Below are 16,485 nucleotides of genomic sequence, written 5' to 3'. Positions count from 1 at the left end.
AACAGAAGATTAAGAGGTGATATGATAGCCCTGTTTAAATATTTGAAGGGATGTCATATTGCAGAGGGAGCAAGCTTGTTTTCTGCTGCTCCAGAGAACAGGACCAGGAACAATGGATGCAAGCTACAGGAAAAGAGATTCCACCTCAACATTAGGAGGAACTTCCTGACAGTAAGGGCTTTTCGACAGTGGAACAAACTCCCTCGGAGTGTAATGGAGTCTCCATTTTTGGAGGCCTTTAAGCAGAGCCTGAATGGCCATCTGTTGGGGATGCTTTGATTGAGATTTCCTGCATGGCAGAATGGGGTTGGACATTTCTAGATGTTCACAGACTCTCTGCTTAATGATCTGCTCTAGAATCTTTCCTGATCTGGATATCAGACTAACTGGATGATAATTGTTGGGATCCTCTTTTTTTCCCCTTTCTGAAGATGGGGACAACGTTTGCCCTCCTCCAGTCTGCTGGGGCTTCTCCTGTTCTCCAGGAGTTCTCAGAGAATGGCTCCGATATTACATTTGCCAGTTCTTTTAATATCCTTGGATGTAGTTCATCCGGTCCTGGAGATTTATATTCGTTTAGATTGACCAGGTATTCCTGTACTATCTCTTTACTTATTCTGTGCAGAAGCAAAAAAATCTCTGCCACTTTTGCATCTGCAGAGTCCAGAAGAACTGTTTGGAGCAGTTGGGGCCTTTTACATCTTGACCCACAAGAACAGTCAACAGGCCATTGTGAATAATTTGCTAAGCACTTTATAGATAAAACTACTTGGACCCAGTCTATTAATACAGGCCCAGTGGATGTAACCTGGACTCCAACATGTCCAAGACTAATAGATACTTTTCAGTCTGTACAGCAGGAGGATTTAGGGAGGATCCTTGGAAAGATGAAAACCACCACATGCATGGTGTATCCTTGACTTTCCTAGCTTATTAAAAAGACTAGAGGGGAATGGCTGCATGGGTAACAGATATGATTAATGTCTCTCTCTAGCATGACAGCATTCTGACCTGCTTAAAGGAGACACTTGTAAGACCCCTATTGAAAATGGTCTCCCTGAATCCAACTCTATTGGATGATTATCGGCCAATCTCTAATATTCCATTTTTGGACAAGTTCCACTGTTCATGAATGAAACAGATTATCTAGATCCATTTCAGTCTAGCTTCAGGCTCAGTGATGTCTTTGGTTGTTTTGTTGGATGACCTTCTTTGGAACTGGAAAGAGGAAGTGTGTCAGATCTGCTGGACATCTTAGGAGTTTTCAAAACCATTAACCATGATACCCTTTTCTGGGTTGTTTTACTAGAATGGGGGCACTGTTTTAAAGTGGCTACATTCCTACTTGAAGGGGGAAAACCAGAAAATGGTGCTGGGGAACTCCTATGCAACTCCTTGGCTACTGGCCACTGAGAGAGTAAAAACATACAAAAATTAAGACAAAAATAAGATAAAAATGCTGATAGAATTCTGAGTGGGCTGCTGGGATTCACATGGCTATCACTGGATGTGGTATCTGTCACTGGAAGTAAACAAGACTTCATTTAAAACTGCTATCAACTCATTGGCAGGGGGCTGGACTTGACGGTCCTTGAAATCTCTTCCAACTCTGATTCTATGATTTAAACTAGAATTGAACCCAAAAGGTAGAACTTTCTTTCTTCTGTGAAAATGCCATCCCCTTTCAGATTTTTTTAAAAGGGGGGAGCGGGCTCAAAACGGCAAAAAGTATTTACTCATTCAAAATCAAAGCAGGAAAAACCTACTACCTTCTCAATTAGCTTTGTGACCACATCTGTAACCATATGTGATTGACTACATGTGATCATCAGACTGGCAATAATCTTTTAATAGCAAAGGTTACACTGTCAGCAGCAGTTTTCAGCAAAAATGAAATTACCAAGAACATCGGAAAACAGGAATGAATAAGGTACATACTGCAGCATTTTTTAACCATTTAGCATTTACAAATTCCTCTTTTATGCCAAAATGTTTGATTTATTAACATTTGGAACAGTTGAAATCATCAACAAAACTGAAGCACTTTGCTAACATTGCTTATTGCACTAAGATGTTCCTCATCCTTCTGATTAAACGATAAATTGAATTCATTGAGTGCTTACTATATCATATGCACGCGCGCACACACACTCACACATGTATTATATTAATTACAGTGATATCACAAGTACTGTTTAGAATAGGTAAATATGAGGCCCAACCATTAAATCTACTGAATTCACTTGTTTGTGTCACAAAATAGCCACCTCATACATACACTCATAATTCTTTATGGCAGGCACAAGTGGAAAGGAATTAATCATATGAGGACACACTGAAGGTACTATAACAAGACAATAAACATACAATACCTCTTTTTTGAAAATGACTGGTTTAGTTCTCTTGTACTTTTTGCCAAATCCTTTTCTTTGTATCTGTCACTGATATTACTTATTAACAATTCTGCTGCTTCAACCCCTGCTTTTGATTTTGCTTTCTGAAAGATTTTGCAAATAATGTATTAAATATTTCACAAAATCTGATTACTAAAATAACATTGCTTCTATTACATTAAATCAGAAATCCAGCATTTTAGCCAAAATCCATAACAAATGAAAGCAAATTTCACCAATCTGGAATTATAAAAAGAACTCTTACAGTATGCAGGAAATGTAAGTATATTAAAGCCATCCATTAAATTTAATATATCAAAGAAGTGGGAGACAGATGTGCAGACAGCTGGATCAAAATAGTTTGCATGGCTGCACTTCCACACTTGTTTCAAATCATCAAATGGAAATTCTCAACAACTAAAAATATATTTGCAAACAAGCTTTTCCATCACTCACTGTAGTTTCTCAAGGATTACAAACTTTGTTTCTGGTTACATTTTATCCTCTACTTGGTAATCAATAAGTTCCCAAGAAATCCTGAAGTACAAATTGAGTACTGGAGGTCTGCAGCCCAATGGTTGGTTGATACATTATTTCAATCAGTATTTATATTTCAGCTACCACAACCTTTCCACATTCCTTAGCTCCAGCATTTTCCTTTGAGTTACCAAGTGACAATATCTTATCAGCAGAAGCCACAAATGGCCAAATTCCTTTCCTATACCATTTGTAGAGGCAAACCCTCTCTGTTAAGGTTGAGACTGTGGGTGGAGCCCCAAGAATTGTCCCTTACCGCTGGCCACACTAATGGGAACTGGTGGGGGGTGGAATCCTAAAGTATTTTGAGGCTACAAGTTTCCTGCCCTTGGGATAGGCAACTGTGGAAGACAAGAGGGCCACATTGGTCTCCCAAGAGGACTACATCCCCCACCACACCACCACAAATACTTGGAGGGGGGGATAAAAAATTTTCCTTGCATTCAAACACCCTCTAGAGGGCTCCCATGGTGCATATATATATATATGTGTGTATGTATGTGTGTATATATATGTGTGTGTGTGTGTGTGTGTGTGTGTGTGTGTATATATATATATATATATATATATATATATATATATGAGCTTTGCTAGGCCCTTTTAAGCCCATGAGCAGAAATTGCTTCCTGTATACTTCCTGTTTTTTTGGTTTTTTAAAACGCTTTTCTGGGATCTAAATCAGTCCAGGGAGCCTCTAATATGCTGTAGAGGGCAATTTTGGGTAAAACATTTTTTTGACATGGTTTACAATTCTCTTTTAGCCTGAAGCTTTCAGGGGGCCTCCAAATGTGGTGAAAAGGCCCTTCACATTGCCCAGAGGCCATTTGGGGGCATTTTGGAGTAATACAAAGGTGATCCCTGGGAGGTCATATGGTCATAACAGTGATCGTGGGGTTGCATGCAGCCTATGGGCTGCAGTTTGCCCACCTTGGTCTAAACTTTCTAGACCTAGCAACTGTTTCCTCCAAGTCACAGGCTTAGCCCTTCTTGCTCAGGTTACTGGGTCTTTCCAATAACCCTAGATTTTTCTCGGAATATATGAGGTTTTACTACCACTTCTACTATCATTCTAATCTATTTGTAACAACAAATAGGATCCAGGCCTTCAGTTCTGTCTGTTGGCCTCCTTGCCTCTGAGTTTCCCTTTTCTTCTGTCCTACCTCCCTAAACTTTTTTCTAGGCACCAACTATATCATAAAACTGTGCCTGTACCTCAGCTACTGTGAGAAGCTTTAATCCTAGCTAATTATTTTTCTTCATTCATAGAAATTAGATTGCAAACACTATGCTTATGAAGATCTCTGCTTTCAGCAGCTCAGCCAATTAGATTTACTAGCTTCACAATACAATACAAAATGTAGTTCACTTGTTCAAACATTATAACTCTATTATATTCTCATTTTTCACTTACATTTTCCTTTGCTTAAACTTGACATGGCATTGGCAGAATCTCTTACCAGGATGTATTTAAATTTAATGTAGCTGCAACTGGAGCAGCAAGACTGGGGAGAAGGATGCTTAATACTTTTCTTGTGAGTCATTTTCCCAATCAGTCTTGCCCACAAACTGCTTTTTCTGCCCACAGGAAAAAGTAAATGCAGGTCCCTCATCTTTTTGATTGTGGGGAGAAAAGGAAGTGAGTGTGTAATTTTAATTAGGAAACACTGAGTATGTCCTTCTGGGGACCACAGGACTGCAGTCTAAATAATATTTGTGACTAATGAATTTTCTTGCCATTTTATTAATCCAGTTCAATTAATGATATGAAGCTGAAAAACATATATATCATTAGTTACAATGTTATAAACAGTTACAATTTAGTTTCATGTTTACCGGATTAGTTTTCTTATTAGCTGTTTTTTCCCTAGAATATACATCAAATTCAGCATCATCACTGGTTGCAGTCGCTGATTTTGGGTATCCTAAAGGTATGAGAGAACTGTCATTCATTTGGGTGGTATGAACAGATACTTCAGGTTTATTGGAAACAAGATTTTTTCTGCTACTTTTTGATATTTTCTCATCCAAAGGGTTAAAACTATTTTGCGGCTCTGTGCTGTGTATCTTGCCACTTTTTACTGGTATTGTATTGGTTTCATTGTGCTGTTGTTCCACGATGTCTCCACTGCAATGCAGTTTGCTTTTCACCTCTGCAGAACTCATTTCAAATATGGAAGAGAAAGCCTTTTGCTTGGCAACTCTATCACTTAGATTAGAAGCTAATATAAAACAAGAAACATGTTTTAAGTTAAAATAGGATTTTAAAGAAAATCTCATTTATCACAGAACATACTTCTTACAGATAGATTAATAGTATAATAGTGGTACGTACTTTCTTGTGCACTTATATTGTGCTTGTTACAATGTGATATTATTGTCTCCGGTACTGAACACATCTGTCGTTTCTGGGTTTTAATTTCAGAAACAGAATTTTCCTCCATGCCAGGTAATCTTTAAAAAAAATCCAATTTTATCAACAAACATTTTAACCTTTATATTTTTTACTTATATATTTACTGCCAAATATAAAATAAATTTACTTAAAAGATGGCCCCAGTACTTTCACTGCCTTAAAACATATTTATTAAAACTTGTCCTTCCACTTAACGACAGAGACTGGGATTAACTGCAATGCTACCATTATAGTAAAGTATTATAAAGTAGCATTGTGTTGTTCAGAGGCCAGTGTACACCATCTGATTTTTCTCTTCTTTCCTACCAACTGTCAATTTGGAAGAAAAAAAAGACATTTCCTGCTCTTCCCATTCTACTACTGACCTGGAGGCTCTCTTTCAGTTTTCACCTTTGTCACATTCTGCCACTTATTCTACTCCCTGCTGTTTCTCCAGTGCCTAAAACAATGGTTTTTTGCAGTAGATTTGCTTTGCATAATTTTTAAAATATATTTTTCCACTAAATAAGTTAGCAGCAAGGAAAGAAAAGAAACATGAGAAAAGACAAAGTGAACCTCCACTTGTGAAGCTCCAGTCTTGCCTTCCTACATATAATAGAACTAGAATTGGAGGTTAGAGTAAATTTCCAATTGAAGCTACAATATTTTGCTTAGCTGAGACTCAAGGAGTTGGTGAGTGGAATTGTTCATTCCAGGCAATACATGTTCGCTGCAGGACACTCATGGATATTCATTGGACTCCTAATTAAATTGGGTTAATAACTAATGAATATTTACACTGTAGATGTAAATCCTTTATTTCTTATGAGTTTTACCTGGTAAAATACCTTATATTAATTTCATCTGAAATACAGGCATGCTAATAGCCATAATCTAGTGAACAAGGATCATGGATACAGTAGAGGCTTTTCTATGGGGAGCAGCCACCACTAAATGGCCACTCTCATATGCTTTTCATGCAAAACAAGGGATATGATTTTCATGTAGAAAGCGTCAGGATGGCTGTCAACCTCCAGAAGAAGAAAGAGTATTATTGGTAAATACCAGTTCTTTTCTTTGGTTAACACTTATCATCAATAGAGTTGTTCTTTGCCAAAGGTATCACTCATTATGCATAAAGGATGACTACAAACGAAATCTGTGTACAAATCTGAAAACACTTATGGTAACTACTAATCATCAGTGTATTTTTAAATGAGAAAGCAAGGTGTAAAAATGAATAAAAGAAGGGATAACTGGCATGTTTCTCAGGTCAAAGGCTATGGACCATCTTGATATCAGAAATATTAAAAATTATACTTATAATTAATTTTCTGTACTTACAACTGTTTGCAATTTTTGTTTACTGGCTGAGAATCAGGAACAATATCTATTAATTCAGCTAAATGAAACAAAGATATTAAAGTTTAATTTACATTTTTAAATTACATTAAATTGAAATACTAATATTGTGAAAGATAGTCTATACAAATGTGAAAACAGTTTTAAAACAAGATTGGTGAAATGTATTCAGCTACTTACCTATTTGTTGTTTTTTCTTGGTATCCATATCTTCCTCACTGTGGCACATGTTGATTACTTTTTCAACTTGAACTTGCTACACAAAAGCATAAAATACAAAAAATAATGAGTTAGCATGCATGCAATTAAGTTAGCATGCATATTAATTGAGTTACATCCCCATTTATCCAAATTCTGTTCTAAAAAAAAAAAATCAAAACAACATATTATAGTATCTGTAAGTTTTCAAAATCATTTTCATCATTTAAATCCTATAGGACAGAGATGCTGGAGAATGGTGGAAAGGAATATCTATATCTATACACAGAGAGAGAGAGAGAGTGGGGGGGGGGGACATGATCGTCATGCCCTCTCCCCTTGAGTCTTATGAATTAGAAGATTGGCTTTTGGTTCCATATATTTGTAGTTCTATTCAAATGCACAAAATAAATGTCCATCTTGGAACAAAATACACCTGCAGAGGAAAAGGAAGACAGATGCTAATTGCTTACATAATAACTTAAATGTCAGTTACAGATGAACAACCTGGTTTTCTTCTTCGGAATCTCTGTGTAGTTTCACAAACAGGTGATCGGTTCTCTGTAGTCACCTGATACACCTGGTGGAAGATGCAAGTTCCACCCATATTCAGTATGCAATGCCTAGTAGAAGACATGATGTAGTAGAGGCTTTCAATAGGTAGCTGATAGAAATATGAAATTGCTGACATTGTGAGAGATGAGACTGAGATGATAACTACTGCCAGGACTGAGCAGTGACAAGGGTATTATTGTTGAAACAAAGGTTGGAATGGAAGAGGGGGTCACCCCTGACTTATGAATGTCTAGAGCCAGATAGGGCAGCACAGGTAATGCCACAGGCATGGTAGTTTTTGTGTGAACATGGTGAATCTGAGATTGAGCTGGGCCACAGCAAGATCCAGAGACTTTGCCATACTCATAATCTGTCTGATGAAGGCTTCCACATTGTTTGTAGATGAGGTTGGATCCAGGTCCCCAAGCATAAGAGAAGAAATTGTCAGAGGGATGGTGAATGAGTCCAAATCCAATCTGAAATCCAAAGCGCCTGCAGTTAAACTGCAAGGATGCAGTAACTGCTGGAACAGTGGGCTATGCCTGACTGAAGCATTGTTTGTCGATAGTTGAGCTCCCTTCGCAACCTGCTTAGAGACCTCCTGTATTGGTAGTGATCTGTACAGTAGAGGCTCTTGTTGTGTTATCAAAGGTCTCTCTTGTACAGCTTATCCTGTGCTCTGAACAGCCTAGTTGGAAGACTTAAAAGTCAAAGTGTGTTTTTAGCATCTGTGCCAAGGATATCTGAGATACATATAGTAGTGGTGCCTGGCCTCATTCTTATAGTAGTAAGCATAGTCCCACCATTAATGACAGCCATAGTCCCAAAATTCTCTGTACCTGGAGTAGCAGGATTCAGATGAGATTGATCTAGAGCAGAGGTAGGCAACCTGCGGCCCGCGGGCCGGATGCGGCCCGGCGAGGCCTTGGGGCCGGCCCCAGCCCGGTCCTGCCACCGATTGTCGCCGGGGTCTTTGGGGGGCAATTGTCTATAGAAGCCTCAGAAACATGCATTTATATTAACATTTTTTAAAAAATCAGCAAATTTTTTCGCATGTCCTCCATTTTTTTTTTTTTAAAAAAGTGTCTTCCATTTGACAATTTTGTCCTACATTTATCCTGGTTTATTTATATATTTAATTTTTTAAAAAATTATTTAATTATTTATTTTTTGGCTTCGGCCCCCCAGTTGTCTGAGGGACAGCAACCCGGCCCCCGGCTCAATAAGGTTGCCTACCCCTGATCTAGAGCATCCGGAGCTATGGGATCTATCATGTCTGTGGGGATGATGGCCTCAGTGTTAAGCAAGTACAGTGGTGGTACCAACTGGAATGGGACCTTGAGCTTGAGCAGGTCTTTGAACTAGAGCATGATCTCAGTGTTGAGCTGGAACAGGATCAACTGGACTGGTTGAAATGCAACTGATGTGAATGCCATTGGGATGGGAATGGGATGGCTGAAAGAGGCCTGGAGGCTGGTAGCAGCCTGGTAGAAGATATTTGTCTGGAAGGAGGATGAAACTGTGACCCCCCCCCCCCTCCAACATGCCTTTAAAAACACTCTCATTGGATTGGTGATGAGACAACCATTGCCACCTTTTCCACAGAGATCTGAGAAACCTAGGACTGCATTGCCTGAGGTTCTTCTCAAGAAGTGGTTCCAGAGATTTGAGGAGTAATGTCAGTTTGAACAGGAGCTAATTGCTCCTTACAGACTGGAGATCAAGACCTGAGATGCTCTTTCTTCAGAATTCTTCTTTTTTGTATGCTTTCTATTTGCCATTCATTGTAGTTTGACTTCTATGGATTTCCCGGGGGGTGTTCACAAACATGTGAACTTGCATGTGCTTTTTACATGTTATGCTCAATAAATATGAATATTAGACTTTGATGCATAAAACAGGAAAGCTGTTTGTTGCCAAAGTCTGCATGAATCATTATTATTATTATTATTATTATTATTATTAAGAAAACATGATGGATAAGGTAAGGCTGTGGCCTGGACACTTCATCCATCTTGGGGAAAACTAAGCCAAACTGCAAACAGCAAATTCCCTTACTCCACCTTTCCTGCTGACAAAGAAATTGTTGCATTGACAGACCAATCAGTGAGTAACTGCCTGATTTAATTAATGGAATGGAGACCTGCCAAACTGGTTCAGATTGGTACACCCCCAATGTGAGGTATCCTGCAGCATTCAGAGATGCTGACCAACCTAGCTGGATTTCAAAGAGGGTAAATATCTATACAGATTGGCTTTTCATCTTGTGCACCACTGTTTGATCCTGCTCAGACTGCTCAAAGCCATTCTAAGAATTCAAAGGGCACTTCAAGCACTGGAATTGTAACCTACATAGAGACATATATATAGTATATTGTTTCAGAGTAAAACTAGCCACTTAAAATTTGTTGCAATAAGTGAGCAGAATTCTTATGCAAAAAAAACCCTTTCTACACATATATTTCTAATGAACTGCTGTCTCAGTAGCATCATGAACTACTGAATCATTAGATCAGTTTAAATCAAACACCGTATTAGCAGGAATTCATCAGCATGGCAAAAATTCCCTCTTCCCTCCACCCTGCCATAGTCCTTCGTGACAACCAATTCTCTACAGCAGAGTTTCAGGGCATGCAGTAGGCTGTGGAAGGTGGGAAGGAACTTTCCTCTTTTCATAATTATAGGCGCATTACAGACCGCCTCTTTGGGGCAGCCTGTACCCGCCCCTTTCCCTGGCGGATCGGGGCCTCAGCTGCCACAGTGGCAGCCCTGAGGCCCTTATCCGCCACTTTTCCAGGCCGCGGGAAGCGGCAAAAGGCCGCTTCCCGCAGCCTGGAAAGGGGTGTCCTTGGGGCTTCAAGCCCCAAGGACACCCTGACAGCGGCGGGGAAAAGAGAAAAGGGCCACTCAGCCCTTCCTCTTTTGTGTCACTGGCGCAGCCGTGTAAATGCTGCACTAGCAATACAAATTAAGGAAGGAGCTTGGAGGCAGCGCGGTCGTGATGTCCTAATGGTGGTGCCCATGTAGAATCGGCGCCACCATTTTGTACGTACTGTGTACGTACTAGGGTTGGGAGCGTCTGAAAGAGACGCCCCCAGGCAACCCTAGTACGTACACAGTACGTACTAAAAGGCCCTTCTGGAAAGGGCCATAATTGACCAAAGCAGTTCTGTTAGCAAAATGATACAACTGAACCCCATCTTTGCAATCATTTAATGAGTAATAGTTTTTCCATTCAGGAACTGCCTGTCTAAGGCAAAAGAAAACATTCCCACATATTTGGGCTGCTGACTAGTCTGTATCCTTTAGTGATGTGAAGAACACCTGGTCATTGCCTTTTCAAGCATCACCCTAGTCTCAGCCAGCTCTTTGCCACCTTTAGTAAAAACCATTGAGAGCTTTTCATGCATCCAATTCCCAAATGTTTGACTTGTATAGATATAATATAGTTACCTTTTCTACAGAACTATTCTTTTTAAGAGATTTAGTTGTAGAACATATAGGAACATTATCCTCTGGACCAAAATTCATTATTCTTCTCTCAGGTACTGAGAAAATATCATTGCTTTCCACAGAACTCATCATCTGAAGAGGTGTTTTAATTCGGCATTTTCGTGGAGTTGCTGTAAATAAACTCACATTTGGGTTATTTTTATAAAGTCTGCATTCCTTTTTCTTCTTTTTTGTTTGTTTGCACAAAAACAGAAATTGCAGCACATGGGCTTACTATGGACTTCATAGTCTTATGTGAAATGGTTGGTCAGGATGATTTTTTGGGATCTGTTCCAGCGATATAGTATCTATTAGTAGATCTACTAGTAGAGTTATTAGAAAAGTATTAGTTGAGGCAATGCCCCTTAAAACCAAACAACAGTTTTCTGATAGCCCATCATATTAAGGCAAAGTACCTCAGCCAGAGCTAAGATGGAGAGGAATCATCTGTATGAAAGAGAACTAACAAAATTGTCAGTCACACTCCAAAACTGCAGGCATTTCTTTCATTTTTTACTAAAACATAGATTTAACTTGTTACTGTCCATTGTCTGGCATGTTGGGGATAAAGATCTCTCCTCTCTCATGAGGATGAGAATGTTCAGAATGTAGCAGTATACACTGAGGTATCCAGATGGTTCTCTAACATTGCTACAACTTTGATCTTATGTGACTGTACTGGAGTGACTGTAGGAAGGTATATTCTGTATTCTTATAACCCAACTGTAAGCTCCCATTTAGTTCCTCAAAAGTGTCTACTGTCTGCCCTCCATATTCATGGCCTTGAGACTCACAGTTTCAATTATTCACAAGGTCAAAGCCGCTAATGTGGGTGTTCTTCCTCCTTTTCCTTTCCCAATCTCTCCTTGAGTAGCCCAGGGAGAGATCAGGGAGGTGAAGGCAGGAGGTGCCTTGTCCCCGCCCAAGATCCTTCTCCTCCCATCCTCTCCTTGGGCTGCCCAGGGAAAGGATCAGGGAGGAGAAGGCTCTGGAGGGCCAAGGCACCTCTTGCCTTCTCCTCGATCCTCTAATTGGGTTTCCCAGATAAAGTATTGGGGAGGCAAGGGGTCTCGGAGGGGCCATCGCACCTCTTGTCTTCTCCTCCTTGATCCCAATTTCTTATTCCCATAACCCCCACAAATATGGAGAACTGTACAATGAAGATGAATTAATTTCTGGTAAGGGGCAACTTGATCAGCATTAAGCAACACATCACACAAATATTTAACAACATATCACATTTAACTTTGCAATAATCATGTTTGTAGGAGAAAGTAATGTGCAGTTTAAATGAAAAATAAAATCCTATTATCTACATATACCTATCACTTGTACAGGGTTCCATGTTTCTGTCACTCCATGTTGCTGACTTCTCCACCTTTTAATTTCAAACAGGCTTCATAAATTATTGCTAAAGTCAAATGGAACTAAGCGTTATGACTAAACTGTACCTTCAAAGAAATATGCTCTTCGACCACAATGAAAGAGTACAGAAATATCAATATACTGGCTCAGTTTTCCAAAACAGTGTGTGCAATGTGAATGCTGAGAGTCATTGTGATGCAACAGATGCTTTGACTAAGGGGTTGTACACACAGCCCCAGAGGGGTGGCCACCAGCCTTTGACAGCCAGATTGGGGCCCATGGTAATCGCACACCACAGCCCCGATCTGGCCTTTCCAGGGTGTGAAAAGTAACCGCAAACAGCAGCTCCTTTTTGCTCCCTAGAAAGGGTGCAAAAGCCACAGTGCCATGGCTTTACGGTGCCCTGGGGGTTAGTGTGCACAAGGCCTAAGTTCATTAACAGAACAATCCTTTCATCCCCATAGATCAGTGATCAAGAGACCTAGTATTAAAAAGATGTTCATATTGTTTAGTAAATGCACTGGGTAGAATCATGGAAAGCTGAGACAAAAGTATTAGCCACCTTTGTAAAATAACTGACCTCTAAGTAAGAGTCCCTTTTAGAAGGTGAACAACGAGTTAAAGCCAGTAGGAATCTCAGTATAGTCCTGGACTTTGGGACATAATATGGTATTATTTGACCAAACATTATAAGCCTTTCCTAGACAACTATCTGTGAAGCCCATGGTCTGTCAGAGGATCAACCAGAACAATGGAGCCTTTCTCCAGGCAAATTTTCCTTACTACTCTGGAGATGAGTGAAATTGGGGAAAGACACAGAAAAGGCTTGGAGACCAAGTGGCTGTTAAGGCATCCTCATTCACAGCTCCTTGGTAGTTTATTATTCTTCCTTGTGGTGAAAAAGTCCACTTCCATATTAGACAGAGAACAATTCATGTCTCCAACATTTCTATCCACTTAGTCCATTTCAAGGCTCTTTTACCTATCTCTTTAACTAATGTCCTCCATTATGGTAGAATTCAAAGATATGGCCATGTTTGTAGAATCAGTATGTAGAGAGATCTTGTAGCACCTTTGACACTAACTGAAAGTAGTTCAAAGCATGAGTTTTTGTAGACTACAGTCTACATCCTCAGATGCTTTGAGGAAGCAGACTGAAGTCTACAAAAGCTCATGCTGCCAACTTCTTTCTTTCAGTTAGTTTCAAAAGTGCTACAAGATCTCTCTACACATCGTTCTCCATTATGTTTGCTTATCCCCATCAAAAACTCAGTTTTCATCAACCCAGATATTTCTCCATGTCCCTTGATGAGATTATATCAAAATTAATTTGCTATGCTGAAAGATTGTTCTCTGTGTATAATTCCTTTGCTATCTGAATTACAAATCCATTGCATTTCTTAGTCTGCATCTTAAAACCAGACAACAGCCAAAAATGTTACACAATTTTAAAGTTTCAGTTCATCCAATCATAATTACAACATGCTAACAAATAAACCTATTTCCAGGATAGATGAACTGCATTTTTGATAGAGTTCACAACCAAGCAGATCTAATGACTGCCATGGCTGTAATGTACCTTGATTTCAGTGAAGCTACAACAAGTCCCCACCCCAATATTTTTTTCCAGACATGCTGGTAAAACAAGATACCTTATGCTACTGTATGTTTGATAGATTTGTAATGGCTACTCTCCCTGGAAAGAAGTGACAAGTGGGTTGCTGCAGGGTTCTCTCCTCAGCCCAGTAATTAATTAATAATTTGTTTTATTTATATACTGCTATTCCAAAGATCATAGCGGTGAACAGCAAGTAAGCTAATTTGCCCCCAACAGTCTGGGTACTCATTTTAGCGACCTCGGAAGGATGCAAGCCTGAGTCGAGCTTGGGCCCTTTTGCTGGTCTTGAACTCGCAACCTTGTGGTTTTGAGTGAATGGCTGCAGTACAGGCATTTACCCACTGCGCCACCAGGGCAGATGAGATAAAACTAGGAGGGGCAGCTAATATCTCAGAAGACAGAATTAGAATTTAGGATGAGTTTAGGATGGAGTACTTGCCTAATACTAAAAATACTTTAATTAGGAATAAATACAAAGTACTGTATTTAGTTAGGAAAAATCAAATGCACAAATATATAAGTAGTGACAGTTGGCTTGACAGCAGTATAAACTAAAAAAAAAATCTAGAGGTTTTAGGAGACCATAGGTTGAACAGTCAACACGTGATGTGAAGAGGATAAAAAAAGGCCAATTTAGTACTAAACTGCACCAACAGAACTGCCATGTCCAAAGATCAAGTAAAGTAATAGTATCACTCTGTTCTACTTTGGTTAGACATCAGCTAGAAAGTGCTTCCAGTACTGGGCACTCTGTTTTAAAAGGATATCAACAAGTATCAACATGTCTAGAGGAGGGTAATCATGTTTGTAAAGAGTCTGGAAACAAGCCCTATGAGAAACACATGCTGAAGTGATGTGTGTTTAACCTGGAGAACAGATGACTGAGAGATGATATGATAACATCGTCAAATATCTGAAGGCCTGTCAGGTGGAAGATTGAGTGAGTTCTTCTGCTGCTCCACAGTGTAGAACCCAAAGGGATAGTCATAGAATCATAGATTTGGAAGAGACCACAAGGGCCATCCCATCCAACCCCCTGCCATGCAGGAATACAGAATTAAAGCACACCTGACAGATGGCCACTCTTGAACAGCTCTCACTGTCAGGAGGTTTTTCCTAATGTTGAGTTGGAGTCTTTTTTCCTGTAGTTTAAATCCATTACTCCGGGTCCTATTCTCTGGAGCAGCAGAAAACAAGTTTACCCCATCCTCAATATGGCATCCCTTCAAATATTTAAATAGGGCTATCATATCACCTCTTAACCTTCTCTTCTCCAAGTTAAACCCACCCAGTTCCCTAAGTCTCTCCTTATAGGGCATAGTTTCAAATAACAAGACAGAAAATTCTAACTAAACAACAGAAAGAATATCTCAAGATCAAGAGCTGTTCAACAGTGGAACAGACTACAACAGAAGGTAGTGGATGCTCCTTAGCTGGAAGTTTTTAAACACAGGTTGATGAGCCACCTCTCGGGAATACTTAGCTGCAGATACCTGCACTGGAAGTGTGTTAACTAGATGATCCTTGGGATCCCTTCCAACTGTATGAGTCTATAATACTAAATCATCAGCAAATATCAGAAAACTTATTTTCTTATCTGCATGTTTCTCCTCCCAAAGATCAACAGTTTTAACTTTTGTTAATGTAGGATCCAGAATTATGTTAAATAATAAATTAGATCATTTATCTTCATGCTTTACCACAATATGGAGGTTCATTTTTGGAGTATCTTGCCTCCTTGTTCCAATCATTATTCTTACAGTAGCAAGTGTATCCATAAATAGATGAATTGTGGAATATGTTTATTCATTTCCTGCTATTTTAAGACCCATACTATATGGTTGTGTGATATAGAATCAAAATCTTTGGCTATATTTATATTCCTAATTCCTTCTTACAGCTCTGATCCACCTTAATAAATTGGTATACAATCAATACATTTTCTGAATATCCTGTAGAGGCAATACATTCTTGTTGTTTTTCATTTCAAAGATATGTTTCTCCAAGGCTGCCATTACTCATGAGAAACTTTTCCTCCAACTCCCCCTCCTCCTTTCTTTTCCTCTTCCATGAGAATCAGGACTCATTTCCCCCCTAAATCCTTTAGTACACAATTCTCTGTTGCTACTTCTTAAAACACTTGGCCGTGCCGGCATGATTCACATGAGGGCTGTGGCAATCTTACATGCCAGGCCCCGATCTGGACTGCTGCTGCAGTTTTCAGCTGGGCTAACAAAAGAAGCAGTATTTTACTGGCTCCTTTTTGGCCCGGTTCTTTGGGGAAGATGTGGATCTGGCATGGTTCCCCTCTACATTTGGGGCATCCACCATCTAAACGCTACACCCCAAATGTGGCTGAAAACCATGTTTTTTGGCCCATCTGTTTTGGGCCTAAGTCCTTCTTTTAAATCCCCTACAAGTATACATTAGCACCTACATATTACATATTGGATGATCAAAAGAAAACAGATTATGGAGAAATTATGGTGATTACTGTTAATAGAGAAAATATTTATACCATATAAATAGGAAAGACAGTTTAAACGTAACATTTTGGGAATGTGAACTTAAAG

General features: G+C 39.4%; 1 protein-coding gene across 5 annotated transcripts in view; it reads right to left on the bottom strand.

The window, feature by feature from the left end:
* The window catches only part of SYCP2 (synaptonemal complex protein 2), a 103,076-nt gene that overhangs the window by 50,367 nt on the left and 36,224 nt on the right, over positions 1 to 16,485 (bottom strand). For all 5 annotated transcript variants that reach the window (XM_089513692.1, XM_089513694.1, XM_089513696.1 and 2 more), the window contains exons 19-24: positions 10,891 to 11,060; positions 6,865 to 6,940; positions 6,667 to 6,724; positions 5,263 to 5,381; positions 4,764 to 5,149; positions 2,373 to 2,497 (exon numbers count right to left, since the gene is read on the bottom strand). In XM_089513692.1, coding sequence (XP_089369818.1) covers positions 2,373 to 2,497; positions 4,764 to 5,149; positions 5,263 to 5,381; positions 6,667 to 6,724; positions 6,865 to 6,940; positions 10,891 to 11,060 — 934 coding nt within the window. The remainder of the gene's footprint in view (positions 1 to 2,372; positions 2,498 to 4,763; positions 5,150 to 5,262; positions 5,382 to 6,666; positions 6,725 to 6,864; positions 6,941 to 10,890; positions 11,061 to 16,485) is intronic.

Source organism: Sceloporus occidentalis, unplaced genomic scaffold, assembly GCF_023333645.1.
Source record: "Sceloporus occidentalis isolate IW3139 unplaced genomic scaffold, rSceOcc1.0.p SCAF_3, whole genome shotgun sequence".
Taxonomy (NCBI): domain Eukaryota; kingdom Metazoa; phylum Chordata; class Lepidosauria; order Squamata; family Phrynosomatidae; genus Sceloporus; species Sceloporus occidentalis.
The sequence above is the reverse complement of the archived record's forward strand: the minus strand, read 5'-3'. Positions and strand labels throughout refer to the sequence as shown.